This window comes from Molothrus ater, chromosome 4 (assembly GCF_012460135.2).
Source record: "Molothrus ater isolate BHLD 08-10-18 breed brown headed cowbird chromosome 4, BPBGC_Mater_1.1, whole genome shotgun sequence".
Classification (NCBI taxonomy): domain Eukaryota; kingdom Metazoa; phylum Chordata; class Aves; order Passeriformes; family Icteridae; genus Molothrus; species Molothrus ater.
Genome location: NC_050481.2, coordinates 26,724,069 through 26,752,042, shown reverse-complemented (window position 1 = coordinate 26,752,042; position 27,974 = coordinate 26,724,069). Strand labels below are relative to the sequence as shown.

At 35.9% G+C, this 27,974-nt stretch overlaps 1 protein-coding gene across 1 annotated transcript in view; it reads right to left on the bottom strand.

The window, feature by feature from the left end:
* The window catches only part of TBCK (TBC1 domain containing kinase), an 86,992-nt gene that overhangs the window by 38,108 nt on the left and 20,910 nt on the right, over positions 1-27,974 (bottom strand). The window contains 19 exon segments of the mRNA XM_054514716.1: positions 2,870-2,920; positions 2,923-3,030; positions 4,408-4,444; positions 10,440-10,525; positions 12,757-12,840; positions 13,556-13,606; positions 14,169-14,295; positions 15,137-15,199; positions 16,324-16,422; positions 17,237-17,366; positions 17,706-17,755; positions 19,647-19,746; positions 21,223-21,361; positions 22,299-22,447; positions 22,813-22,874; positions 23,601-23,662; positions 24,929-24,989; positions 25,513-25,654; positions 26,647-26,720. Coding sequence (XP_054370691.1) covers positions 2,870-2,920; positions 2,923-3,030; positions 4,408-4,444; positions 10,440-10,525; positions 12,757-12,840; positions 13,556-13,606; positions 14,169-14,295; positions 15,137-15,199; positions 16,324-16,422; positions 17,237-17,366; positions 17,706-17,755; positions 19,647-19,746; positions 21,223-21,361; positions 22,299-22,447; positions 22,813-22,874; positions 23,601-23,662; positions 24,929-24,989; positions 25,513-25,654; positions 26,647-26,720 — 1,675 coding nt within the window.

Below are 27,974 nucleotides of genomic sequence, written 5' to 3'. Positions count from 1 at the left end.
CTAATTATATTTAATTCTATTTACCAGTTGCTTATATGCCCCCTCCATACAGCTCCATGAGGAATGAACTAGGACATTTGTTGCAAAAGGATTTTCCAGTATTCTTAATTAGTCAATTATTTCATCAAAATTTTCAAATAATTTTCCTAATCTGCTAGGATATTGTTTGAACAACATAAAAATAAAGTAAAATTTCCAACAGAGCTTCCAAAAATAGCAAGTGTTGCCCAATTGTACTGGCTTTATAGATAAAATATGGCCAAAGCTTTGAGACAAGTATTGGAAAGGATTTCAGAAGCAAGTAATCAATGCTGCCACAATGTCCCTTTGTTTTCCTCACATGACTATTATTTAAATGTCAAAAATTATTTTAATTAATTAATAATTATTTTAATTATTTTATTTAATTATTTTAAAACAATAATTCCATTTGTGTTATATACAGTGCACTGGAAATTAGGCAGTGGGGTTTTTGTTTTGTATAAACAAGAAATCTTAAAAGTGTTCCACAAAGTTTCAAGATTGCAGTAAAATACCTCTATCAGTCTGGAAAGGAAGTTGCCTTCACTTGCAGCCTGCAATAAGCCGTTCCAGTGCACACAAAGCTTACAAACTACAGGAGTTTCAGACTGTTGAGCAACAATTTATTTTAGTTTAAAATCAATGCAGATGTTTTGAACTCCATAATCTCTTCCTGGGAGTGATATATATTCAGATGTAGGTTATTTGGAAATTACTTTCAGAAAATTCTCCGCCTTGGCACAGAACTTATCATAACCAAAATAACAGAAGTCTTATTTGGAAGACACAGGTGACAAAATGCATAATGAGTCAATAATTTTTAGTCAGAAATAAGAGGTCAGAAAGAAAAGGTACAAGGCCATGAGAATTATATGTTGAAATAGTTACTGATTAAGCTAGACCAACAACATTTAACTTTTAAGACGCACTAGGATTGTCTTTTACCCTTATTCTTTTTTCCTTAGTAGTTTTACTAGCAGTATTTTATGGAATGCTTTAGATTCATCTCAAAATATTCAATTGTGCCACTGTTGACATCCTAAATATCACAGACACCACCAATTAAAAAAAAAACCCAACTTATCAGAAACCTGTATTTCCTACCAGAGTATCAGTAAAGTTGTCATTACCTAAAACCAGCAGAATGCATGCACCTTATATCACTACAGATTTTACTGATTTAATTTTATTGTATGAACACATATGCATTACAAGAACTAATGTATTCTTACACATGACCTCAGCATAAAATACTTCCACTGTCAGTAAATCAGCTGATTTAAGATAAATTGGAATCTATAATTTAGCACCCTTCAAGAAAAAGAAAAATACGGAGAAATTACCTTAGGCAAGAAAATAAGTTAAATATTAATGGATCTGTACTTAACTAGGACATACAGCTAACACATGGGGGAGGAGAGGGCCGGGAGAAAATCAGTCTTTTAGTTTAGCACTCATATTTCAGCCATCTGTAGATATCCCATTAAATTTACCATGAACATTTGAAATGGCTAAACATACATATTGAAAATTAAAATTCTACACTATAAGGAATGGCCTAATTAAATTTTCTTATAAATTAAAAAATTATAGTAGCAAATGGATAGTACATCTCAAACTAATAAGCAGGAGACAAATTTTGAAATCCAGACCCATCTGGAAGGGTTTACAGTGAGAGACAATTTGTGACAACAGTATTTAAAGAAATCACAGAGCCTCATTTATGATAACTCTCTGATTTATGCAACTGTGAACTCAGCCTCATCTGCTTAGTACCATATCCTAGACTACTGCTAACCTCTGTGAACTCTGCAGTTGTGGAGACTGCAACACTTAAGAAGACCTTTTAAATTCTCCTCCAAACTTCATTCTCTCCTTCAGTTCTTCTGAATAAGAACTTCTGTTTAAATGAATTACTGAATTGCAGACATGGGAGTTCAAATAGAACTCACTAAATCCTTAATTAGCCCAGGAATTACCCCAAAGTTAGAGTTATCCAAAGAAAAGCCACACATTTAAAACAGTGCCAAACTCTTACCTAAGACTTGTATTACATTAGTAAGATCCTGAGCAGGAGAGAGGGAATTAATGCAAGAACATAAGCATGTTCTGAGTGCACCAGCCTTCCTACTTGTGTCACTACAAAGTAAAACACACCTTTCAGGTGACATGGCTTACTCAGTTCAAATGCATTCTGCTGTCTCACGAGGTACTTGCTCAGAAGGAAGCTCCAAACTTCATGGTTAACTGCAATGTATTTTTGTAAGGTACCAGTTTGTATGGATAGGTTATCACCTCCTACTGAGCAAAGACACAGAATATCTGCACAATGATCATGCAGACTCTGATACAGTTTTGAAAATTGTTCTGCAAGCTTTAAATTTCAAATGGAAATATTTAACAGAGTAATTCCAATGGCTTCCTATACTGCTTTCCCTAATCCTTTTACATTAATCACTTCCACAGTACAAGTTTAATTATGTTTGAAAGGAACAGGCTAATACCAGCACCAAAGAGGAAAAGGACTGTTCAGAATTGTACTCAATTTATTTAAAAATTCATATAAACTGATTGTGTCTGCATGTGGCATGACTACGAACAGTTGCTTCTGAATGGGTTTAAAAAGTTCTAAATTTCACAACAGAATACTCCAATCTTCACCTGGAAATAACAATCCTACTGCATTCTTGCTGATGACAGCAAAAGACTTCAACTAACTACAATAAATTGTAGTTAAGATCCACACACTCTGGCAGTGAATTTGCCTAAACCTACCATGATTTCTAAGCATATATTTAGAAACACACTGGGGAAGACAGAAAAAAGGAAGAAACAGTATTTTCTGTACCTGGCAAGTCTGAAAAAAGGAGAATGCACTCGTTGAATCCATTAGCCAGAGACGATCCCTCAGCTGCTGAAGTATGGCAACTCCAATACAGAATGGGAAGGAGGAATTTCCAAGCAATAATGTATCCCACAAGTGAAAAATTTTGTGCAAAGGAAAGACATCTGTATAATCAATAAGCACAATAAATAAAACTCTATAAGCATACACACACAATAACAGGGTTAATGAGTTGCCTATGTACTTCTTTCCTCTCCCATCTTGAGTGATTTCTTTTTTATTTGGGAGCAAAGAGGACTCAACCTGTTCAGGATAATTTTTGTGTTCATATGCAGTTTGATTATTCTGTAAGTAACAGTCTTCTTTTCTAAATGAATACTTGGAAGCACATGGGTTTTCACATTTCAAGTATGTCAAGAATTAGGCAATTTATTTTTCTTCTGGCACAGTACAATTACATATTAAGGCATACATATGAGTTTTTCACAATAAGACAACATTAATGAGTTAACCAATATGATCGACTACTTACAATTAGACAAAAAAATGAACAGAGTAAAGAAAAAAATGGCAGAATAAAAGAAAGACAAGGAAAAAGGCCTATTAAAAATAGCAAGATTTTATATATAAAGCTGAAGGTGGCTGTCTTAAAATATGCTATTTCCAACGAAATAGTTCTAAGACTTTATTGTCTTAAGGATGTTTCCCAAATGTGGCGATTCTCATGAAAGGTAGAGAAACAGGGACAACTGCAAGAACCAGTGCTTTACAGTCAAAATCTTCAGAAAATGCAATCAAGAATCTCACATTAAGTTCTCTGATATTTCATCAGAGAAATAATCTATCAGCTCTTTTCATTCTGCCACTTCTTTGAAAATTTAAATTCAACATCTGCCAATGTTGATATGACATGAAAAAAATCACAGATTTTTGAGAAAAGAAGTTTTTAAATTGCTTTTTGGACTTGATTTGTTAACTTCTCTTTAATTAAAACCCACCAAATTAGAAAGCTCTTCTTTTTTCCTAATATAGATGCACAAATACAGTAAACTAGTTCTACCAGAATAACAGTGTGTCAATGTGCAACAAAAATATGATTATCTTCAAAAACAAAGTCACTCTCTTTCTTACATTATTTGAGTGATGGCAGGGGATGGTGGTGTGGTTTGGTTTTGCTTTTTAACTATTATTACATCTTTTTCCAGTAGATAACAGCTTCCTCTGAACACACCCTAAATACTGCATGTGTAAAATAATCCATTCAATAATAACAACAACATATAATAATCTAACAATAACAACAACTCAAAACCACAGGAGAAATACTAATTATTACCAAATCAGGGCAGAAAGTTAGTGACAGGCACTGCTGAGTTTTCCACTGTTGAGTTTTCCACAACACATCCTTGCAAATTATAAGCATCCTAACTAAATGCTGGACCTATCATACCAAGTAAGAAAGGCATTAGCTGACAAAGTGAGAAAAATTAAGCTTAAGAAATGTAAGAGCATTTAATCAGAGGAAAAAAAAGGATACTCACGTGTAAACATTGTAAGAAACCAAGGAATTGCATAAAGCTGCCAAAGGTGGTGATGGGGAAAAGAAGACAAAAAAAAAGTTTTAAGAACTCAAGTTGTCTATGACAATTGTCAACTACATCAAAAATCGCCTATTTTGCAAGAATTCAGTTAGAAAGGAAAATAACTGAAGTGGCTGAGATCTATCACACAACTCTTAGCCCATCAGAAACTTCTTTCATTACCAAATTTTTCAAATTATTAGTTTGTAACACTGCATTGAAAACAGTAAAACAAACCAATCACCACCCTTAATAGGCTGGTTTGCAAAATATAACCTTCAAAGTCTTAAAGAACTCAAAAACCTGCTCTGCTAAACAGTTGAAATTCTCAATAATATAAGCAAAAATTAGCCAAGGATGCCTGAAAAAGCATAAACCAACTTGATTTAATATATCTTTTTGACTATGGAAGAAAACAGTTTCGATAGAAATAACTAAAAGTTCAAATCATGATTTTCACGAGAAAAAATAACCACCTCTGCCTTTTTCCACTGTGCTGGTATTTATTAAAATGCATACTTGCAGTGAAGCAATTAAGGACAGTTTCATTCTCAGTAAATGCTCAGGGACACCCAAGCATTCCTGCAGTTCCACTGTGACCGTTTTGGGGCAGTGTCACCCGAAGGTGCCCTGCTTCAGCACTTACACCCCTACGAGATTGTGCTGCTGCTGCAACAGCTACAGGAAACCTTCAATGCCTGCACACTTTCATACTCAAGACATCATACAGAGAAAGAGCTAAACATTTATGACACATTAAGAACTTCTAATTTTTCAGTGAAGCCTTTAGCAAGGCAAAGGCAAGAGAATCTATTTTCTTAAGACATCATACTGTGCAGAAAGTTTCCGTAAATTAAGAATGCAAGAGCGAGACGATCATTGTTAAATTTTACTCAACTGCATGGCTCATGTGCTATGAAGATTTACAGTTAAACATAAAGCTTAATATATTACTTTTTAACTCGTAAAAAGTGCAAATTAATCCTCCTATTGAGCTTTTCCTGGAAGTAAACAAATGAGGAGCAGAAAACATAATTGATATTATGTTAATAAATTACTTCTTATTCCATAAAGTCTGAACTGGGTTATGGCTCTGACTAAATGATCTGCACATTTGCTGAAAACCTTCTTAGCACAGCTCTAAATTATATTCTTATGCTTTCATCTGAGTGCCTGAGATCTGAACCATACTGCCCCTAAACTAAGGAAGGTTCAAGGACCTGTTCACCACTTTCAAAATTTAGCAGGCTTTTATGAAGCTTGACCCCCAATCCACCAATTGATTTTAAGCATTCAAAATCCAAACCAAATCAATTCCTATCATCATATTAAATCTTATAATACAATCTCACTATTTCCTTGAGTATATCTATGTCATGTTATAAATAGATGGCATTCTAAGAATAGTAACATATCCCGTTCCCTGAAATATCCCCTGCATTGGTTGTGATCAGCTAATACCTGTTTATCTCTTTGTTTATGTGCAATATCTTGCTTCCCATGCAGCAAGAAAACAAGCCTAGTGTCCTGAGGCTCCTCTTTGCTTGAAGGTACATATTATGCAAACCATTCAACCATTATTTCCTTGGTATTTAAAAGCAATTATTTCCTCCATTTCATATATATGATCACGAGGAAAATCACTGCTTTGCTCTAAACCATCCTTACCAAACCTATCAGCAGTGACATGAAAAGTAGGTCAAACAATTTAAGTAGAAGGTGTAAGGCGAGCTTTTACTGAAGGGAGTTTTTCCTCTGACTTTAACAAAAATAATGCTTTAGGACAAGGAGGTGTTGGTACGCCCGAAGAGGTTACCGATGCTATGGGCAAGCAAGGAAGGGGAAGGCACAACCCGGGCACTGAAAGGGAAGGAGGAGCCGCTCTGAGCCCGGACAGAGCTCGGGACGCGCTGGGGAGCGGGGCCGCGCACAGCGCTAGGGAATGGCGCCCTCCAGCGGCCGCCGCCCGCAACAGCAGCGCCCGCGCCTCCGCATCAAGGAGCTCCAGGAAAAGGGATTTCAACCCTCCAGTGCTGAACCCTGAAACCTCCGGGGGCTCTGGTTTTACCGGACACTTAACTCTCCCGAGCTGAGAAGTACGCCTAATGTGTAATAAGAGTACCATCTGAACTGCTGGAACAGCCTGAGAATAAGCCACATTTAAAAAGAGCCTGTAAAACCAACACATCATTTTTTAGACAGACCTCGAGAGGAGCCACAATTTTAATTTTGCTTTGCATCAGGGAGTAATGCCACCCATGTTCTGCCTTTCCTCTCCTTGCTTACTAATAGCATTCATAACTTCTTCAGGCTTACAAACACGTCCTTGTTTTAAATCATTGTATTTGTTAAAGTCAGAGGAAAAACTCCATTAATAAGTTATACAGAAAAAGTATAACTTTTTTTCTGTATATACTTTAGCTGTACCACATATTGCAGTTTATATGAGGTGCCAAATCCAAAGATAAAGAGGTTTGCGTTTTTTTTCCTCCTATTAAATGCCTGTTTCATTTCTTTCCTGTTTGATGTATGTGTGAAACAATGTTGTCCAACAATAAGCAGAATTTTATTTTGCTGAGTTGTTCTAACAGCTGTTCCAACTTCTGCTTTTTGCTTTAATTTTCAGTTGTTAATAAAACCTATTTTTTTGTTTTCTACAGCTTCTTCAGGGGAAGAGGTGGAGAGGGAAATGCTGAGCTCTTCTCCCTGGATCCAGAGACAGGATATATTGGAATAGTTCAAAGCTGCACCAGGGGAGATTTAAATTGCACATTAGGAAGCCTTTCTTTACCAAGAAGGTGGAAACACTGGAAGAAGCTTCCTAGAGAGGTGGTTGATGCCCCAAGGCTGCCAGTGTTTAAGAGGCATTTGGAGAATGCCCTTAACAGCACCCTTTAATTCAGCCCTGAGGTGGCCAGGCAGGACTACAGGAGCCTTGTGGGTCCCTTCCAAAGGAAATTGTCTATTCTACAAACTCCCAATCTTTCACCTTCCTGCTCCACATTTGAAATACAAACACATGTACTTAGTTTCAATCCTATATGGTGCCTAGACAACCATATATTTAAAGGCTTCAGAAAGGTGCCAAAGATAAGGCAAACTGAATCATATTTTTAATATAAGATTCTACCCACCTATATGTACCTACACAAACAAAATTTGAAGAATGATCACTTTCTTCACAAGATAAAAATATCTGTAATTCATTTTCAGGTAATTGTGTAACAGGACAAACAGAGAAAATACTTCAAGGGCAGGATTTTTAAGATGCAGCCCTATTACTAATACCTCGTGTATATCACCAAAACCAAGCTAAGGTATCTCTTCAGCACAATGATATTAAGGAACTGCAATCAGTTTGCCTTCTATGTTAGTGGATAGAAAACAACTGTGTCTACCTTCCATAATTCACAGCTGAAAGTGCTTTAGAGTAATTTATGGCAATGGCTGCACTTTTAGCAACATTGTGCACTTTGTTTTTCTTCATTTTCTTCTTTAACATGGTCTGCTGTTTAGGGTCAGAATTAGTCAGTAAAATAAGTAATGTGTTATACAGCATTATACAGGGTGGAGAAGAGTATAGATTTTGGGAGAGTGAGCAAAGATTCACTGTAAGATTCACCGTATGTATTATCCCTCTATTTATATGCAAATCACATAGCCACAGCAATGTACTTAATCCAGGCACCACATCAGCTAATAATATTCCCCAGGACTCAAGCTTCAGCAGTGTTCAATATTCTGAGAGCTACGTGACCTGAAGCAAATGAGAAGGGGGTGCCAGGAACCCAATCTTCCCTGCAGCAGAGCCTGCCTTTCAATGATGAAAGATTAATCAGGATTTACTTTGATAGGATTAGTACTCAAGCACGAAACTCTGGTTCAGATCTCATTACTACACTGCATATCCTTCACCTTGATGGATCCTATGCTGCCTTGTTACAGTCACAGAAAATCACCTCTCTGACTAATCTAAAAGGCAGAACAACTTTTACTTAATAAAAAACCCCAAACCCTGACAGATAATTCAGAAAGGATAAACTCTCTTCACAGGTTAGTGTTAATTTTAGAACCTGCATTTTTATTCAATGCAAGAGTTTTAAAAAAATATTCCTCTTTTGCAATTGTTTACTATATTACCTAATCATCTATAGATTATCAGATTTAGAGACAAGGCTCATGTATGACGATGTACGGTCCAATGACTAGCACAACAGAAACTAAAATATAGCAAAACATGTGATTTCAAACTATTCCATCTGACTTGTACCTTGGAAGTCTTCAGTGGAGAATTATAACTGTATAGGCAGACACAAGGAGCTGCTGAAATACAGGTAAGACACAAGATGGGCTGCTACAGAGCCCTAGTGTAGATTAGTAGCCCACACAAGGACCTGTAAGGTGGTCAGGGAAATTACATCTCTAGCTCCTTAGTGGGAATTAGCATCCTGGACTAAATACACAGGAGAATTGTTTTGGTCATCTGCAGCCTTTAAAAAATAAGCATCAAATGCATTTATACAGTGATGCTGCAAAATTGATCCTCCCTCAGGAATGTTAAATATTGCTGTTAACCCTTGCACTTCATCTACCCAAATATTTAGGCTTTCTATAGATGAATACTCCTCCTTCTCCTCACTTTCCTTTCATCTTCCTCCCACCTGTCCTCTTCAGATGTGTGTCATTTGAAATACATGTGGCTTTCTCAAACTCCTCTCTTTATAAGGCAATACACTGGCTTTGTCTTCTGCTCATTTTAACCACTGTATCTCCTAAATTTGTATCAGTCAAACAATATTATTAGATTAAAAACCTCCTCTACAAATGAAAATATACACTGTCTTTTCTATTACAATATTAATAAACAGTGATAAAGAGTATCTGCCAGTCCCAAACATCCACAAATTCTTTAATCCTTTGTAAAACAAAGGACTTTCAGAGGCTTGATCTTGCTGCTCCAACTTAAAGTATTTCCTAATAAGCATGAGGCTTTTCTTTTAAGCTAAACATTGTATTGCTTATAGAAGCAATGCATACAAATTTCTTACTTATGAAATTTGCATTTCTACATCAACATCTCCTGAGTTCAGTTATCTTCTTCATTTCGAGCTCTCAATCATCATCTGTTCTTATGACCAATTGGTAATTACCAAATTTCTAAATGCCAAATACAGAATGATATAGACGATATTAATTAACGTTATCCCTACGGCTTTGCCTAAATCTACTTTTCAGAAACATCAGTATTTGTAGGCAGACAAACATTTTTATTTTGGCTTTCTTTACTATACACACCTCTCTAAAAAAAAGGAGGAAAGCTTTACTATTTACAGTGATAGCTAGAAGTGAGGCTCTAAAGAAGGCCTGGTTTTGCTTTTTCCAACAAAGCCCATCCTCTCTACTATTTTGTGGCTGTGTTTTCAGTTTTCATTTTCCTCCATCTAAGAGATTTTTTTCCAATGGAAGCATTAAACTCGAGTCTATGTTATGCACTTGTCCCACATTTGAGACACACTCCAGCAAATAGCTGCTTAACATTTTCCAAGGTCTGAAATATCTACAAGATTGATGATCATGGACTTTTTCTATAATTTGCAAAATAAGGTGTCATTTGTGCTAATCAACAGCATTCAATTATCTGCAGTAATTTTGCTATTAGCACTTTATGAGTACAGTAATTTTTTATATATTAACCCACATTTCAAAAATAGATCTGTATATACCTTTCAAAATGAATCTAAGTTATAATGACTGGCTAGTAGTTTTTTTATTGTATTTACCATCTCATCAGAACAGAAAGGACTAAAGCACGTAAAATAACAATCAAAACTTTACCATTTTATCAGCATATTCAGGAAGGTCTATTAATATGGAAGTTTCACTTTTGTCAAAGTGCTACTGAAGCAGTCTGGAAAGGCATCTCATACCAGTTTCCCTCATTATCCATTTTTTATTTCCTCTGGATAATACTTAAAAGGATCCTTAGCACTTACATCAGGAATAAACCCAATTTCATTGAGGTGGTTACTCAGCTCTGGATCATGGAATGCAATCATCTGGGAAAACACTGTCAGGTACTCTGAAATGACAAATCCAAGACTGTTGTCAAAACCACAAATCATCACATGCTGCTAGCTCACAACAGGGCTGTAGGAAAGCCACTCATTTTAAACCTACAATAAAATAGCAAGTGAATACCACTGCTGTACTGCTTGTTACCATTACATTCAATACAGAGAAGAAACATTTAATTTTTCTTCTTTAGTACTTCTCAATTTGGATTTTTAACAATGGTTTAACTTGGCACACACTTAGGTTGTGATGTATGCTTGACATGCAAAGTTAAAGACTGTTTAGTAACCAGCAAGGAGAAATACACACCATAAAAGATAAAATTTATTACATCTTCAGCCTGGCCTATTAGGTTGATGGGTACAATTTCATTAAGTTGTCTAAACAACACTTGCTTTTAATTGGAAGAGAAGCAGACAGCAGAACACAGGACAGGGACAGATTTCTCTCTGCTCTGCCCCTCTCCCAGTTTTGTCCACACTGTCACACACTCTGTTAGAAGAAAGCTGAAGAGGCAATAATTGCAATTTTGTAACAGATGGTAATTCCTTTTCCTCCATGTTCCCAAGAACAGAGCAATTAAGGCGTGGACAGCTAAAGAACAGGGGAGCAACAGACAGAGAATGCAAACTCTGTTTCCAGAACGTGCTGGCATCTCAATGCTCCACACAGTTTCTATCTACACAGAAGACACACAGCAGCTAAAATTGCAGTGGGTAGCTAAATGACACATTCTTAACCCTTTCCTCTATCTTAAAAAGCATCTTCCTTTATACCTTTATTTATACATTGTGTTTTAATATATAACCCTAGAAAGGATTAATTAGAATACTGAAAGAACCCTGAAAGGTCCAACCTTCTTGAGTCTTGATGATGCCAGATGCAGAACAGGAACTCAGGAATACCTACACTACTTTGGTTCACAGAATCCTACCAACCTGTATTTCTAACTTTAGCTGATACATTTTTTGCAAAGCTCCTTAGGAATAACATCAGGAAACCCTAGAGAGCAAAAGCATTATTTTATGGAACACTATAACCTCTTGAGAAAAGTCTTTACCAAGCTATTAATCTTGAAGTCTAAAGCAGTTGTCTTCAGAGGAACATATTTACTCTTTTCATCTTTAGATCTTTACTGCAAGCAATCTTTCTTTACAGACAAAAGGATGCAAACATATTTTCTGGAATAAATTTTCCTATTTTTTTATTCAGTTCATAACATCTCTTACCCATTGTCTTCTGTACATAAACTCTCCTAACCCTGGCATTCTCTCCTTATATTAGCTCTCTTCCAATTATCCAATATGTAAATGCTTTTAAAGTTTTGTGGATCAGTTTTTAATTACCTTCCTTGAAGACAAAAATGACAGACACTTTAAAGCTGACAAGTTTCATGAGAAATATACAAAAGAATTTATTTAAAAGAAATACAAGGACAGCAAGTCATGGTGATACTCAGTATTCAATAGGCATTCATAACTGCTTGCAATTAAAAACATTAATTACCACCTGTTTCTTTTGATTACTAATGGCTTTTGAAACAGCTTTTTTTGTTTTTTAAAGACCGTCTGAAAGACAAATTATCTTCCCAACACAGACTGTGCCAAGATGACTTTCTAGGTGGAGACAGTTCCTTTTTCATGTTTCCATGAAATTTAAAATTACTTTTCAATTAGAACGGACATTCCTAGCTATTGTTTTAATTCATCTAAGTTACCTATGTACTTGTTGAAGGCTGAACTATGGAATATTATTCCTCAGGGTTTTCCAGCTCCTGTCCTGTATTGAATAACATCATCTGCTCAATAAGAAACTCCCCTTGAATCCCTATTTTCCTGAATACCCTAACTTTCATTTTCTGAAGAACCCCTAGTTTGTTCTGTTCTTCCTCATTTTCCCCTATTGTTCAACAGTTCCTCTAACAGATGACTTTGATCACCTGAAGGGTAAGCCTTTACAATGTAACACTAGAAAGACTATTTACCACTTTTTACCACTATTTACCAGGATGGACTGACTCTTACCCTGGATATTACACAGAACACTTTTGTGCGTGTGCACTTCTTGATTTTTAATCCTGTCTGAATCCTTAACCGCTTACTTTGTTCCAAATTTTCTTGCAGTGTTACATGATGTTAACTGCATCCCAATTTTGCAACCTCTTGAAAAAGTGTATTTACATATCCAGAAACAATTTTACTTCTCTTAGAACTACACCAAATAAAGGGACCGACTTACCTTGAATAACATGAGAATTGTCCTTCAGAAAGAAGTTATACAAATACTTTGGAATAAAAGCAGACATGCAGGCATATGCCAGAGCTGAAAGAATTAAAAAAAAAAAACAAAAACAGATGCAATGACAGAGGCAGAATTTAACTACACCTTAAAAAGTTCATTATTAACCAGATAATAAGCATAAATACCTAAATCAATCTGTACACAAAAACGATTGTATGCACAGTAAGTATAATAGGAGTCATTGTCCTAAGAAACTATTTTTCCCACACCGAGATCTTATACAAAGAAAGCCAAGTACAAGACAATAAAAGCTTGGACTACACCTGTTATGAACAAATCACATTCTAAGAAGCTAATGGTCAGATATCTAAAGCTGATCTGAATCAGGCATTTAAAACTACCATAAATTTTTCTGAACAAAGCTGGTCTGACAGTTTAACACTTCGGTTACCAATTAATACATTCACCTTAAGCAAGGCTGAACTACAGCTTCATTTAAAAACACAAGTGCGACAGCAGCATTTCTTCCTTTTTCTACTTAAGATTACTTGTGCTTTTTAAAATATATCATTATTGCACTTGGCAATACACAACACTTGAAACCCTGCTTGAAGAGCAGTACACCACATTCAGTTTTCAAAACTCCATTTCTTTTGACCTGTGGCAACAAGAGCTTTAAAATTCCTTTGTAGATACAGAAACTTTCCATCTCTAAGTGGATTCACACATCTGTCTGCACGTAGATACAGATGAGAGACTGTGCTTTTCTTTGCTCACTGCTGAAAAATGTACTCACCTTCATTGTTGAAATTCAAGTACAGAAACGGTGCACAAAGAGAGTCAAGACCTAAAGAGAGAAGAGCCATGAAAAAAACAGCACCAAGAGCTCATTTATTTTAATGCACAAGATAAAGACATTAATTTCTAATGAAAATTTGCACACTAGATACTGATTCTGCATTATCAGGCCTTCACAAGTAATGGTGAGAACAACTGTGAAATATATGCATGAAAACAGCAAGGATTTCAAATTGTTCAGCTATAATGCCAAATTGATTGCTCTGCCAAGGCATCCAAGAAATGCCAATTACTGTTCCAAGAACTCAGTAACTTTTGCAGTATTATCTTGGAGCTTAATAGCAAGCAACAGACTTTTCTTTTTAAAATACAGTGACTGAAACTTATGAAGACTGAATATATAACAGAGTGGGGCAATTTCTTATTTAAAATTAAATATAAGTTACTAGGATTTAAATTTGCAATAACGCACAGATTGATTCTTCAAAGAAAACAGAAAGGAAAGCATCCAAAAAAAGGCTTATATTGTGGGGGTGAAAAGCAGGAGGTACTTTTAAGTCAATCAAAGCTTTCCATTCAATTATCCACCCTTGCCAACCAGTCAAACTCACCTTGCCAGTACACCAAATTAGGATGGGAAACAACCCAGGCCTTCAATACACGTCTGAACTTTGCATGACCCTCTGGTGATGACAGCAGTTCATCATACTGATGGCAACGAGGAATATCAACTTCAATCTGCACCACAGCCAAGCACACAAAGAGAAACTGGGATGAGTGGGGCAGCACTACAGCAATCTTGCAACACTAGAGGTAGAAGTCAGCCAAAATATGCAGGTCAGACCACCATTATACATGATCTGCTTCCTCCATCACTCTCAAAACCAAAACTGACAGGGAACCTAATACACCAAAGTTGAAAAATAGAGATTTTTTTTTCCTCCTTTTCTGCACTTATATTTTTTAAAGGGTTCTAGCCCTTGAAAAAGGCAGAAAAAGATGATAGTTACAGGATTATTTTACTTCTGGACTCGTTTTAGGTGGTAATACTGCTTTGCTTTAAAAGGTAACCAAATCAGAGTTCTCAATGTTGCAACCAATTGGATGGAAAATATTTCTTCACCCGACTGAAAGGAACAGTTGTTTGTAATGTCTTTTTATGTCTGGTAAGAGAACATTTGAGAACATTCTCTTCTTGGAGAACAAAATTGCTCAAACCCCCATTTCTGTGAAGTATAGCTCACATTACAGGACCTCAGCATTATTGCTACAAGGTCCAACAGGCACAACAAGCATTTGGTAAACCCAGGATTTTTAACAATAAACCATTAATACTGTTCACTACACTGCTGCTGCCACAGAAACAGTGATTATAAAGTAAAAAAGGATTTCAGCTTCCCCAAGTTGTAAGTTGAGTGAAAGTAATTGTGCCGATCTGTTTGCGAGATTTTTGCTACAGTGTAAGGCTGGAGGGTAAGGGGAGCCATAATGTTGTTATCCACCACAAGTGCTGTAACAGGCAAGAGATGGGTGGGAAGGATCTTTAAGTGACAATATTTGGTAACACTGTAAATCTTACTTGTCTGTCTGTAGGAATCGGTGTGTCTTTATCAATGGCATCATATTTTGCTTCTATGGCACCCTAAATGTGGAAGAAGAATATTTGAATTTAGAAAGCCCTTGCCAACATAAGTGCACATGACAATGTACATGGTGATATGAGAAGTTGACTGTTTTTGTTAGGAACTTTAGTTAGCAGAACAGAAGATTCTGACAGCTTAAGTTCAAAAAAACCATCTTTATTCCATTACTAACTCAAGACATACAGACCTTCCTATAGATCTCCTCAGCATGATCATCAGTGATTTTCAGTTGTTTATGTAGAAAGCTATGCACTTTGTAGTTTCCCATTTTCAAGTCAAGAGGTGCTCTCTATTCTATTAACAAGTCCATTTTAATGTTATGGGACAGGAAAACACCCATATTGTACAGATGGCAAGTTGCTGAAGCATGAGAATTGACTCATTTCCTAAGACTCAGGCTACAAGCCTGACCAGTGGTTTTTCTTCATCTTTCCAGCTTTTTTGTTGATTATATTATATGGTACTCAAAAGACCACATCCTAAGCTAAATCTCATGAATAACCTAGGATGTGTTATCTCTAAGAATCTTTATGATCTGCTGCTGCAGGATTGCAAGCAAGGTAAATCCAAAAGCTGGGTAGTCCAGCAACTCTGTGAGAAGCCCTCTTTTCTGGGACATTCCATTATCCCAAAGGACTGTATTTGATTGATTTATTCTCCATTCTTTCTGGGAAGTGTATTGATTGAATATATAACAAAGAAGTGTATTGGGGAAGTGTATTGGGGAAGTGTATTGATTGGTAGGTGAGAAAAACACATTTCATGTGTGTTTTTCTGCTGACTGGAGCAGAAGGATTGCCAATTGCATTTGTCAAAATATTAAAAATCAAAACAAAAAACTCCCCAGTTAACTGCCAAATGTCAGGGTACTATTTTCCACTGAAAATAATAATCAAAATTAAAGGCAGTCAAGTTCACATATGCTTTCTGAAATCAAATAACCTTACAGAAAAGAAGCAAGTTTGTCAGAACATCATCTTTATTTGCACAATTTCATGACTCATTTTGTTTGAAATTCCAGCAACCTACCTGCCAGATCTTTAAACCCATTCCAGCTTCCTTGACCCCATTCCTAATTCACTCCATCGCCAGTCAGTACTGGAACTTCTCCAAACACCCTTACCTCAACACCCAACAAGGCAGCCCAAGTTATGCCTCTCAGAAGGGGAGGAATGTCAATCCTGGCTTCTTTCCAAATTTGGTTTTTCTTGTATGGGTAGGCCTTCAAAGAGAAGAGATTAACCAAAAAAAAAAGTTATCACGTAACTGAAATAATTCAAATCTCAAAACAGAAACAGTCTTTCCCCAAATGAAAACAGTGAATACAAGTTACACAAAAAGTGAATTTAATCCCTAACTGGAAGGCTTGAATGAAGGACTACTGTTTTATGTTAAAATGTCTGCTCTTTCTCATAAATGCATTCATGTGCTTTGGTATATACTGGATAGATCTACTAATCCAAATTTGTACTATCAATTTTTTTCTTCATTATATCTTTCTTTTCATAATATGTATCCACCTTGGTTTTATTAAACATTTCTAGTTTATGCCTGATAATAGTTTATGCATCAGCTCTCTCATTCTTAAACGAGAATAATCTCTGCATATATGTAAATTAGGGGCTGCTATTCCTTTACCCAGTATAAATCTCACATTTATAACATAGCACTGCCATGTCTTCAAATACTTTACAGCTTGGTAATGCAGAAATGTTACAGGCATATTTATACCTATAATAGTTTAGTCTGTTATAAAATAAAGGATGTAAAATTATTTTCATCAGTAAATAACCAGTATTAGCAGCAGCTCTATTTCCATGTGGCTACTTTAAAATCTATGTTTATATTCACCAGTACTGAGAAGAATTTGTTCTATTTTTATTTACAATCTTCTTACACTTCTGAAGGGTTTTTTTCTTCCCCTTCTCCTGCTGTGGTCTCCTGTACCTCTGCTTCCTTTTACAATTACTTGGTCTTTCAAAATCTTCCAATTAACAGACCAAATCCAATTATCCGGCATCACAAGTCCTCCATACCTTCAACAGCCTGTCAAACAGGACAATTCTGTTTAGCTGGTACTCTGTGTCCCTCTCCCGGATGATCAGAGGAAGGGTAGCAGCTGCAGAGAGCTCGTTGCTACTGTTGGAATGAGGTAAAGCTGGCTGGCTGGAAAAAAAAAGGGTAACAATGAACAGCAAGAAAACGAAATCACTGAAAATAATTAATACTGCATGAAGCATTTCTTAGTCAGAAACAAGAATAAACGAGTAATTTTGAGTATTCAACACAAACAATTGACTTCCAGGACAGAGGCTAAGATCCTCAGTTTGGTATCAGGGTCTGAAGCGCATGTTTATCAGCTCTTGGCTTTCAGAGCCAAAGAAAGACATGTTAGTTTTGCTTTTGGGAGGTAGTTATGTCTAGCTGTGCAGTGTGCCACAAAAATAAAACTAATAACTCAAAATTCAGTGTGTTACAGATGTACCAATTTGCACAAATACTTACTCATCCTCAAGCAGTGGATAAAATGCTTCTCCACCAACATCCTTCAGTCTCTGAAAGGAGGAAGAAAAATAATTTGTTATCAGAATGCTGCTCAGAATTCAAGTGGAAATCTTAGTGGAATACAAAAACTATTAAACAGCAATTCATTTGTCAAATTCAGTAACTTGCCTTGAGACCTAAACATTAGCTCAGTCCTTTGCCGGCAATGAAGCATTCAGCCTTCAAGAATAAAACCTTTTGCTTATACAGGCTTTTGGAGTTGATGGAAGTCCTCCTGCCTAAAGATATCCATAAACCTATTGCCCCATAAAAAATAGTTTATAGGCACCATGGATTAATAGATCAGTAGTATTACATAGTTCCTCTTTGTTTTCTCATTTTTCTTCATGGTCTTCCTATCCAAGTAGCTGTAAAGCAACTGCACTACTTGCTTATATGGTTCTTATCAGGTCAGGAGTTATGCAAACTTGAATTCCTTTTAGGAAATACACTCAGCAAAGGTGACAGACAAACATGGGCTGGATTTTTGACTGAAGTTTTCAGACATGTTATGGTGCATGATTAATGTTTAATGCCATGTTCCCTGCAGTGCTCTGTCTTGCAGTTCAGCCCTTAACATTGCAGGCACACAGCACACAGCCTGCTCCTCTTGGGGCTGACAGAAGAGTTCACTCTCCATTCACTCAGTACTGCTCCTCTTTTGATTATAAGCATCATGCTCTGCTCTATAAAGGTGTCTGAAAAATTGCACAAGTTCAAAAACTTACTTCAACCAATGTTGCAAGGTTCAGTCTTGCATCTTCCACAAAATGAAACTTCAGTATGTAATTATTTCCTGCTGCACTTATAGAAGTAGGCAGCAATATCCAAAATTTCAGATCAAAACATTTAAAAAAAGCCTTTAAAAACTGCCCTCTAGTGAGAACAACAGCAGAAGCTGCAGTGTGTATTATGTTTAAAATAGATGTTGCATATTTTTAACCTCCCTCCTGCCTCGCAAGCCCCACTTGATCTACTGACAAAAATAACCCAGTTCTTTGGTCTGCCTTGATGCATTTGTGTGAAGCAGTGCAAAGTTCTACTGAAGAAATGTGTTTACACAGTGTTTGACACATTACCTCCAATATTAAGGTGGCAGTCAGGAGTCACCTTCTTTTTTGTCCTAACCTCTGTATTATGAAAAGGGTTTTTCAAAGAAAAAAACTGACAGAATTGAATTTGCTACTATAAAAAGCATGCTGCAAACAGTGCAGCATAGTTTCCCAATTTGACAGCAATAAAGCTCTACATGAGCAAAGACAAGTTAACAATTAAAACATTTCAGTAATAGATACAGTAAATCTTGTAACTGATCATTACACCAAGCCAAATCATGAGTTATCATGTACTGATTTTCCCAATGAAGATGGAAGAGAACTGCATTACAGCATTTTTGCAAAATGCTTTGAAGAGATCTTTTGAACTAGCCATTTCATGCCATGTATTCCAAAAATTAATAATCAACTAGCAGAAAATTGGTATCCAATGCTAAGTATAAAACTTTAGAGGAGCTGAAACTGAAATGAATTGGTTTATTTTTGGATAATGTGAGCCATTGACAGACAGTAATTAATGCATACAGAAGACATTCCCCGAGCAAATAGTTTGTAGCAATTGTGGAGAATACCAAGTGGTACAGAACAATTTGCACTACACTGGAACAAAGCAGGTAACAGAAAAAGGAAAGGGAAGGACAGAAGACAAATAAAATTTACTAAGCTTTTGCAGGCAAAGCAATTTAACTGCACAAACCAGAATCTGACTTGGACACTAAGAAGTGTTCTCTTGGAATCAGTGACACTTCCGTTGGCAGAAACAGCAGTAGGAGCTGCTGTTACATATTCCCTTTAAACAAATGTTTCTGCAGAGAAGAACACAATGAATGCACAATATCACTCTTACATTTCGGAGCTGGCACAGAGACAAAGTCACAGTTGTGTCATCTAGGAGGGAACTTCTATCTCGCCCTTGCCCAAAGCTCTCGCCATCTTCTAATAAAAAGCTTCAAAAATGAGAACAACAAAACAATCACGTCACTTTTTAACACAGGACTTGAGCTAGGAAAAAAATCTCTTACATCAAGAAGTTTCCTCTTTAAAACAAAGTATTAAGTCTTAGAAGTATACTGTATTGACTCTGCATGGCATGAAACCTGCTATCAAGGGAAAATACAATAAACTTAATTTATTCAGACAGCTTCTTCTGTAAAATGGCACATTTCAGGTTTTCTGTAACTTTGCTTTGCATATAAAGAAAGAGTTATGAGATACGGGATTAATAACCCCTTTTATTCCTTGTTCTCACACAGAACAGATCTGTCATTTATTGTGAAAAGCAAACATAAAACATTATTATCATATGAAAGGCAGTTCCCATCATGACAAAAAACCCCAAGTGAAAGCCTGACCTTTTCTGTTGCAGTCCATCTAAGGATACAAATGTATCCAAGATAGAGTGTACAGAAATTTTCCATTATTATGATATTTTAAAAGTAGGCCACATGAAACTGGATTTTCATAATTTAACCTAGCATTCTCAGTGTCACTTAAGAGATAGATTGCATTTTTGAAATTAACTCCTCATCTTCAAGATAGACAGTATGGTGGAAAATATTCGTCCCTCAAAATTGAAAAGTATCTGTATTCACCTATGGGCAAAGAAATAAGCAACACCTCAAAAATCTCACACTAATTTTGATACCAAAATAACACTTAAATCTATTTCCACTATTTTTCTTTTAAAAGATATTGCATTTTGGCTGTAAACACACTTCATCTGTTTTTTAAACACAAAACCAGTAAATTAATATATATGGGCACCTAATTATGCTACTAGGATCAGATCATAGGATTAAAACATCATAATGTTCTACATAAAATTGCAACATGTGCAGCAGTAAGATAAAAGTAGCAATCACTAAAATGCTGTTGCAGAGTTCTAAATCATAAAACAAAGCATTTTGGAAAAAAAGTAACTAGCTAATCTGCTAGTTGGTTTCTCCATTCAGTACTGCTGCTCTGTGAAAGGGAATTCAGAATGTGAGAATTTGCTACATAACCTATTAAATTAGATTACAAATATCCTCCTGAAGCACAGTGAGACATTATTGGTAGAACTTTATACTACTGAAAAGTGTGCAAAATTTAGGCACTCCCATTACAGTATTTTCCACTTCACCAGCATCTTCTCAAATTTCAGAAAGCAATAGGTACAAGGTACAATAGATATAAGGCATTCAAATAATGCCTTAAACTGGATAAGAGGGAAAGTGACAGTTTCCTTCTGTTCAAGAATGCCATTTTCAGTGTTTTCACATGTACAGGTCTTTAAACTAAGTATGCTCTCTCGCAATCACTAGTGTTTTCCATCCATCCATCATCCATCCATCCATCCATCCATCCATCCATCCATCCATCCATCCATCCATCCATCCATCCATCCATCCATCCATCCCTTTAAAGTGCTTCTCCACCCTTACTTGGGAAGTGTGCAGACAGGTGGCTTTGATCGAATTATTTCCTTGTTGACAAGTTCTTTTTCCAAGTCTCCTCCAGCCAAACACCAGAGATAATAAACCTCTTCAACTGATCTTTCTGCTAGGTAATCATTATCTTCATCTGTTGGGAGAAATGACACAAAAATAAATTACAGCCTTTTAGGTAGTTTGTGGTTCTTTCTACACTCTAAACACGTACTGCTGAAAAAAAAAATATTCTGCTTGAAAGGTCATAACCTTAATGTGAAGTTAGAGGAAAAGTGATCTTTCCTTTGCAAGTGCTCTTTAAGGAGACTTAAGGAAAGCAGTCATTAAAAAAGCAGATATTTCTGCAGTTTGTCATGAACTCCTCACATGAATAAACTGAGTGTGGACTTTTGTTTCCTATGTGTTTTTAAACAAAACAAAACAGTGTTTTTTGCATAGCACTAAGACTAATAATAAGAAACAAGTGATTCTGACTGTGTAGTTATAATCTCTCTCCCCTTCACATACAACACTCATTCTAACAAGGCAAAAAGTCTCTGTCTAGATTGATTTTCTAAACATCTCCAAGTACATAAGAAAAAAACTAATCAGGATTTAAGAGCCATAACATTTTCAACATACTGTGGTTTATAACTTAGAACTTTAATCTTTTAGTCCAGAATGTGACCTCTTTCATAAAGACTTTGCTTTCCAGTACTTTCAAAAATCATTTTATGTTACAATCTAAAAAAATTCAATTATCATTAGCAGAAAAAAATGATCTTCTACATACATGTGTCTAAATTTGAAGGCAAAAGACAATACTGCTTTTGCAACATAGGCTTGAATACTAATGTTATTTTTTCCCCTGAATTTGAAACCTTAAAAATTAAGATCTGACTCCTTTGGCTTGCACATATCCCTGAAAACATGTTTGTCCATGTCTCCTTCCATTAAACAACTCATTGCATTAATCTAGTGCTGTAGCATTTAACATCTAGTGTCTGTCAATAATTTGTTGGAGAGAAAATGCAGCAACACTTTATTTTCCTTCCCCGTCCAATGACATTTATCACACTACCTGCTATTACCTTTACATAATTGACTTATGTCTTCAGGCAGTGTTAAATTGGCACACCTTGGAGAAGATGAGAACAGACCAGCAGGTTTGTGGAAGGGAGGATATAGTGGGGATACGTCACTGAACAAACTGTCATGTAGCAATTCCTCTGGAGTTGGCCTTAAATTAAGAGAAGAGGATAAAACAATTAGAGCAAAGTGCTCCCAAAATTGTAGCATTTTGGCAACAAAGGTCCCCAGTAATGAATATTTTAGCAAGTTATTGCTAATTATATTGGGTTTCAGAAATCCTAATAGCAAAAAATATCTATGAACACTTTTCAATTCACGCAGCACAACAAACTAGTCTGTTTACAGCCCAAATTCAGACCTCTAATTCTTCTCTTTTAATCGCTGAAAAGCACAAAACTGAGAATTTCTTATAGGGAGCCCAAATGTCAGTATTCCAAAGAAAGGTTCAGCAACAGTTCTTCTGATTTCACAGGAACCCACAGAGTTCACCAGGCCCTTGGACTGAACACTTGCCTCTTAGAAGGCTGGAACGTAAGGCATTTCTTCAGCAGAGCTGTGATATTTTCAGAAAGGTCCTGGAACATAAGAAAAATATGGAGGAGGTCTGTTGATTACTGTCTTAATTCAGCAAGTCACTTGGCTCATACTTAGCTTTTAACATACAGGATATTCCTTTGAGGGCAATAAAATTTCACACCTACGCACATGAGGTTGGCCGTGTGAGACCAAAATTCTGGGGAAGCAATTCTTCTCACCTCCCAGTCCTACATTTCATTTAGGGGAAAAAATCTGAAAAATGTGCAATGTATGCAGCCTTTTAGTTCTTTTTTAATTTAGATATTCTGTACCCTGCTGGAAACAATGCAGTGCCTGGCCTCTTCCTTCTGCTAACAATCAGAACTCTTCCATATAATGTCCCAAAATATACAGACACTAAGACTCAGTAATCATTTTTGTGGGTAAGGAAAAGTTGAACTATATAAACCTACACTATCAGAATCTGTAAAGTGGACCAGCTGGAGGACACAATTTCTGGAAGAAAAATACTTTATCACCAAAACTTTAAAGAAAATTTATAGCTTATTAAACTACTCAGAGAGCATTAACATTTACTGAGACTGACAGCAATTTTAAGAAAGAATATTACAGGTGCTGGCTATTTGAAAGGATCTTAGATATGTAGTTATGACTTCAAAATTTTTCATCATACTGCAATACAGTAATTGACCAAATGAATTAAAAAATAAATATGCAAATATTCTGGGTAAGACAGCATGGAAGAACAAATAAGTTTCACAAACCTTAATAATATCAAGGCAACCATGTTCTTCAGCCAATACAGTTACAATATCATCTACACAGCCTTTGGAAAACAAACAGAACAAGAAAAAGTTAATTATTAATAGAATGATACCAATTAAAAAGAATATCAGATAAATGTCCACTCAAATAAAAAGCACTTAAATTTGGCGTTTTACTGATGCTGCCACATCACTTGAAAGTGAATTATGAAAATCAGAAATGAAAATTATTATAACGTATGCAGACAGAAGCCTAGGAAAGTTAAGTAGCACATCTAATCCAGAATGTCAGTCTCTGCCAAATAAAGTAAAACAGTCTTTCAACTTATAAATAAATAAATTAAAATAAACCCTTGGAACAGCTTAGGGGTACCTACATGAAATTTGAAGTAATTTTTGCCTCTGTTGCTCCTTGCAGATAATACTAGCAGAATTTTAGAACTTCTCGCCACTACTTTATTGAACAAATAGTTCCCAAGTCAGGACATGAATGCTTTTCAGTGGATAAACCAACAACTTGAATTCAGATTGAAGTGTATGGAGATGCCTTAGGAAGCCTTGTTACCAAATCCCCAAAACAGTCAGAATTTCAGCACTCAAGCACTAGCTGCTGAATGAAAAAGATATTTCTCCTGAGAGCAATTAATTTTAACAGTATTGCTGTTTGCTCTGCATAATGATAACTTACTGTTAAGGCTTCAAATTGCAAACTCATGCCTTTCCTCTTCCCATGGTTTATATATAAACACCACCAAAAATCAAGTTTTAAAATCTGCGAGGATAGTCCCACTTCCTGACTCATCTACATTAAGGCAAAATTCCACTTGTGCAGTGATGTTTTATAGTTTGAAGGTGAAACCAGAGACAAAAGCCTCAATTCACTAAAACACTTCTCATCTCTCTTTATTTCTGTCTTCCTATTTGAGTCCTGCTTCTCCCTGCTTGGCCATTACTACACAGGCACTGTAGGGGATAGTTTCCTTCAGTGTCATCAATTCCTAACTCATTTCAGAGACCTCCTGCAACACAAACCAACAAATAACCATGGAAACAACCATCATTCTTGAGGATGTTTTCTTGTCTTTAATTTTTCTTTAACAGTTTGCCCTTACTCTAATATACTGCCAGCTTTTCCCAAGTTTTTTCCCGGCATCCAGCTCCATACTTTCCCTAGAGAAGCAGCACACTACAAATGCCTATTTAAATCTGTAAATGAAAGATGACAAAGGTAAAGTGCTTTAGGTCTGAGCATCATAAGCTTATTAGTCTATAAAGCTCTAATCATAGAGCTGCTTGGAATTTTGAAAAATTGATTTTGTGCAACTTACCTAACGTAAGTATAAACTTCAGTCTTTCTGCTATCTCCAAACTCTGAAATAATTTTCTCCCCTACAAAACAACAAAGTCAAATTACAATTGAATTTGAAAGAAATAGCTACTACATTAAAATATTTAGATAACATCATATCCCATCTTTATACAAAACCAGTGAAATAAGCTTCTACATATGAATTTTAGACACATCAAAACTATATCTAAGAGCAAAAAACCTTATTTACCCCAGCTATGGCAGACACAGTTTCACATCATGATATAGCAAAAATGTATCATTGATAACTTCTCTTAAATGGAACTGCCTTGCAGTCAAATTCTTGTGGCTCCACAGGTAACTATCCTTCATGGTTAGCAGATATACCAAGCATCCTACATACCAAAATACGTCCTATTCCTTCAAAAACCAGCACTGTCCAGGTAGGAATGCTAGCATATCCTGATATTTGGGCTTGGGTGATGGGCAGGGTGTCATTAACCCCACATTCAAGAGCAATCAAGTTAATTAAACTATTCCCCCAGAGAATTTCAAGAGAATTATTCCCCCAGAGAAATTCAAGAGAATTATTCTTTTACATACCACACACAGCTCAAATAATATTATCCCAAGAGACCACAGATCTGATTTAGGGCCGGAAGGCAGAGGCTTCTCACACTGGGTGTGATCACTGGGTTTGCCTATCCCCTGTGCAATTACTTCAGGTGCCAGATATGATGGGTACCTAGAAAGATGCAGCAACATTAGATATTATCCTTCTGTCCAAAAGGTGTGACTTCCCATTACACAATCAGAGTAATTTGGCATTCTGACAAACTGGAACACTGCCTGTTTTATTCAGTCAAAATCTAAACATTGCAGCTTCACTCCAGTGTAGTGTTTACTACAGAAAAGGTCAAATCCCAATCACTAGCTCTGTTTTGTGAAAGTAAACCTCAGCTTTCAAAGTGGTATATTTACATATCTTAGGGAAAACAGAGATTGAGTTTCAGCATTAGGATATTAAATAAGTGTGTCCTAGCCTCATACTTTGGCATAGTGGCAGTAGGTTTCCACTGATAGTGTGTTCCCATCAAATAACTTCTGAATTTGTAAAAAGGGTAACAAAAAGTGTTAAGGACATATATTACCTTCTACCAAATGATTTTAAAATAATATTATCACTTTTCTTTTTGTCAACACTTCAGTATAATACCTAAAAAGTATGCAATCATGTTTTGAAAGGAAACATCAGCTCAGTATTTAATTTGGAAACAACATGACACCTCAAAAAACAAAAAAGCGACAAAAACCCCTCTGCAACAAAGCAGTCATTTTTAATACAGTATGATCACTTGAAAATAAATCATAAAATTACAAAGAGACATCATAAATAAATAATAAAATTATAAAGAAACCTTACATTGGTGGGCAACAGCGAAGCACTGATTGTTCACTTTCCTAAATTTGAAATTAGGAATCCAAGTCATAGTGAAGTATTAGTATCTGGAGCCAAATGTAGGGAATAAAGACTGACTGAATAAAGGGAATCACAGAGTTAGGCTAACATGCTGGCATGGTACCCATTCTCTATTTTTCATTCATCTCTACCTAGCCAGATGACAACCTCTTTAGTGATATTATCAGAAGCTTCTGTATAAGGGGTGATCTAAACATAATTTATTTCGTGAAAAATTAAGTCTCTGATTTATCTTTATTGTGTAGCTAAATCCTTACCCTATAGGAAAATCAACATCAACACCCTGAGCAGTCATGTGGTAGAGCCCAAATTTAGCCAACTTCACGTGTCCCTGCAAAGGGAAAAATAAATTATCAAGAGCAGCAGAATCCAACACTGGAAGAATCTGTGTTAAATTTAAAAAGTTAAAAACAAAATTTAAAAATAATTTCAAACTGTATTAGCTGTCAGAGGACAGAAACCTATAAAAAACACCTTCATACATTTCTGCCTCATCTCTTATGCAGAAGTGCACATCAAATTAAAGCGGTGTTTATTTGTAATGCTTTTACTTCTCAAGAGCATTGAGCAAATCACTTTGTTTGGAACACATCAAAACTTTTTAAGTTACAATATTATTTTCAGTAAATTAAAAAGGCTTAAATACTCCATTGAACATTTTTTCTGTTTCAAAACTGTTCAAAATCCTGTTTGACTCCTAGTACTCCCAAAAACATGCACAATATTCCCACAACTCTTCCATTTACCCAGCCTTGCTTCTGCAGATGTCCCATCAATTCATTACCATCTTCCTCTCCTTAACAGTATCAATATGTATTTTAAACAGTTTTTCCAGGTAATTCCTTTTTATTTGTGAAGACAGAAAGCTAACACCAAAACAACAAAAAATTAGGCATAGAAGTTAAACTGAGGCCTTATTTCTGCTGAATATTGAATTACACTCAGCCAACCTCCAGATGGTGCAGCAGAGAAGGCTACATCAGAAAGCTTTCAAAGGGCAGGGGAGAGCTTAGAAGTTTCTTGTCTCACAGCCATCTTCTGTTCTTTTCTTGATTTTAAGATACTCTTAAAATCCTAGAGTACCTTTGCCTGTTAGAGCATTATTATGATTTTCATTTGTTTACAAGCATATAAAAATATATGTATTCCTTATTTTTGGTGTTGCTTATTTTTGTCCCCTCCTTTCTTTGCCTTCCAAGGGGAGGATCTAGTTATTCTAGCAAAACTGAGTGAAAAAGGATTGATAGAGGAGTTATGCAGATAGTTCAAACTCTTTAGCTGTTGGTTCTGATGAAGAAACTGCTCTGAGGACAACAGCAGCTATTAATTTCTCTCAGCTTTTATGACCAGAAATTGTCTTCCTCTCTGCCAGCTTAATAGTCTGTGGACAGAACTGACAGATACTTAAATTTGAATAACTTAGCATGAACAAAAAAATATCTTGGTATCTTAAAAGGCAAGTATCATATTATCATGGAACACAAGAAATATTAGTGACAGCTAATTAACCATAAGAAGAATTCTTCTATTTCTTCTATTCAAATAGCTAGGAAGGCCTTTTAAGTAATCACTGATGACAAATAGA